Here is a 2,220-nt window from a genome sequence, read left to right on the forward strand (position 1 = left end):
TTTACAATACATTATTCATTCACAAAGAAAATTGGTGTCCTTTATAAGGTTGGATTTTCCTAATTCTTTTTAAATTAAGACATTAAGATCAATTTCCAAAAGAGGTTTTATTTATTCCTCTTTTTAATCAACTTTAGCATGGTAATTTAAACTTTCTCAAGCCACTGTATATCTCACAAGCCATGAGTGTTGTTTATCCTCTTCCATATTAGCAATGGGCTCTTCATCCATTATGCATAAGCGTTTAACAGACTTTACCCCCCCCAGCTGCTCTGCTAATGCCAGCTGAGAACATTGACGATAACGGAGCTGTATGTGGCCTTAATGACTAGTAGGCCTCCCACACAGCAAATGCTCAGCTTCTCCACGCCGTGTTTTGTGAGATGGAGAAATACTGAGATTTTTTTTTTTTTTTTTTTGAATTGCTGATTTTTCTCACAATGTTCCTCTTACCATAGTTGCTCTTCTTCACACCTCCTTTGCAGCTGGGTTTTCATTTCAGTGTCTTACTTTCCTGGGTTTTGAATTCAATTGTAGGGACCAACTGGTGAGACTGGACCAATGGGCGATCGGGGTCATCCTGGGCCCCCAGGCCCACCTGGTGAACAGGGTCTACCTGGAGCTGCAGGGAAAGAAGGAGCTAAGGTGAATCCTTAAGCTCTATTTAATATTATATCTTTTGAGTTCCCACCCCATCTAGATTTTTTTGTTTTGTGAGATGATATAACTGCACTTATCTTAGTGTAATTTGGAGCATACATACAATAACAAGACCCTAACACTGCATTTCTAGAATTAATGGCATTGTGCTTTGTCACACAGGGGGACTTTGGTCCTGCTGGCCCAGCAGGTAAGGATGGCCCTCCTGGGCCGAGAGGTTTCCCTGGAGAGAGAGGTCTGCCTGGCACTGTGGTTAGTATTCCTTTCTGATCAGTACAAAAACTCTCAAATTCAATAAACCTCACTGCTTGGTTCTGGGCTATTAAACCACTGCAGTTAACTTCAAGATTCATACATGATATCACATCCCTGAGTGGGCTTTAGATAAGGAACAGTGTTCTCTAGGCTGTTTAGTTTTTATTTTACTCTAACTTGACAAAGTCATGTCCTGGTAGTTATGCAATTCACACTATTTTCTTACTGCAAACTTTTTTAGAAAGAAATCAATGGCAGAAACAGTTTTTCCTTCCAACTCTAGGATGCAGAAATGATTACAACAATACATTTGTTCCCTTTGTAACATAACGGACTGTTCTCCCCGGCTGCTCTCAGCCTCCACTTTGGGGACTACAGGAGGTTTTCCATCTCATGCTGAGCCTGTCCAGCGTAGGCAAGGATGTGTTTCCCCCAACAGATGTGTTTGTTTTCTGAAGCCTTCTTTTTATTTTGTTCTGTAGGGGGCTCACGGCCTGAAAGGGAATGAAGGACCTCATGGCCCACCTGGCCCTGCTGTGAGTGCAATTTACTGCATCTGCATCCTCACTTTGTCACTTTCATTCTCTCACTCTCTCTCTCACCTTCCTGGGTCTCGGTCTCTGGGAATTGTCTTCATAGCAAAGTTCCCACCCTCAGTTCTTCCAATCTCTTACATAATATAATGATATGCACAGTTTACTACTTACATAAGAGAGGTCTGACCTATTTGGTAAATGTGCCTGATGTGATGACTTTGTTTCATTGTTTCAACATTTTGATGTCTTTGATATTTTTATTCAGTTACTCGGATTACTAACATTATTGTGCCATGGTGCTGTAGGGTTCACCTGGTGAGCGTGGTCCTGCTGGCCCAGCCGGACCTACGGGTCTTCCTGGACGCCCTGGCCCCCAGGGACCACCAGGGCCTGCAGGAGAGAAAGGTGGACCGGTAAGGACATTGTCTTATAGAAACGGCTGCAGCAAACAGAACATAGCGCAGTTTTACAGATCAAGCATGGCTGACAACATCCTGAAAAATATATATTTTAGGGAGAGAAAGGACCTCAAGGCCCAGCTGGAAGAGACGGTATTCAGGGACCTGTGGGTCTGCCAGGACCTGGAGGACCTCCTGGACCACCTGGAGAGGACGGAGACAAGGTGGGTTACTTTTTAATGTCTAGTTTCGCTGTCCACGTGAAGAGAGATATGATGAAAGCCGGTAAAGCTGTATAGCTTTGAACTTTTTGAGCACTTTGCAACATCTCACACACACACACACACACACACACACACACATACACACAC

General features: G+C 43.5%; 1 protein-coding gene across 1 annotated transcript in view; it reads left to right on the top strand.

The window, feature by feature from the left end:
* Nucleotides 1–2,220, top strand: part of col5a1 (procollagen, type V, alpha 1) — an 86,921-nt gene that overhangs the window by 67,094 nt on the left and 17,607 nt on the right. The window contains exons 39-43 of the mRNA XM_032540336.1: nt 538–645; nt 823–912; nt 1,398–1,451; nt 1,757–1,864; nt 1,966–2,073. Coding sequence (XP_032396227.1) covers nt 538–645; nt 823–912; nt 1,398–1,451; nt 1,757–1,864; nt 1,966–2,073 — 468 coding nt within the window. The remainder of the gene's footprint in view (nt 1–537; nt 646–822; nt 913–1,397; nt 1,452–1,756; nt 1,865–1,965; nt 2,074–2,220) is intronic.

This window comes from Etheostoma spectabile, chromosome 16 (assembly GCF_008692095.1).
Source record: "Etheostoma spectabile isolate EspeVRDwgs_2016 chromosome 16, UIUC_Espe_1.0, whole genome shotgun sequence".
Taxonomy (NCBI): Eukaryota; Metazoa; Chordata; class Actinopteri; order Perciformes; family Percidae; genus Etheostoma; species Etheostoma spectabile.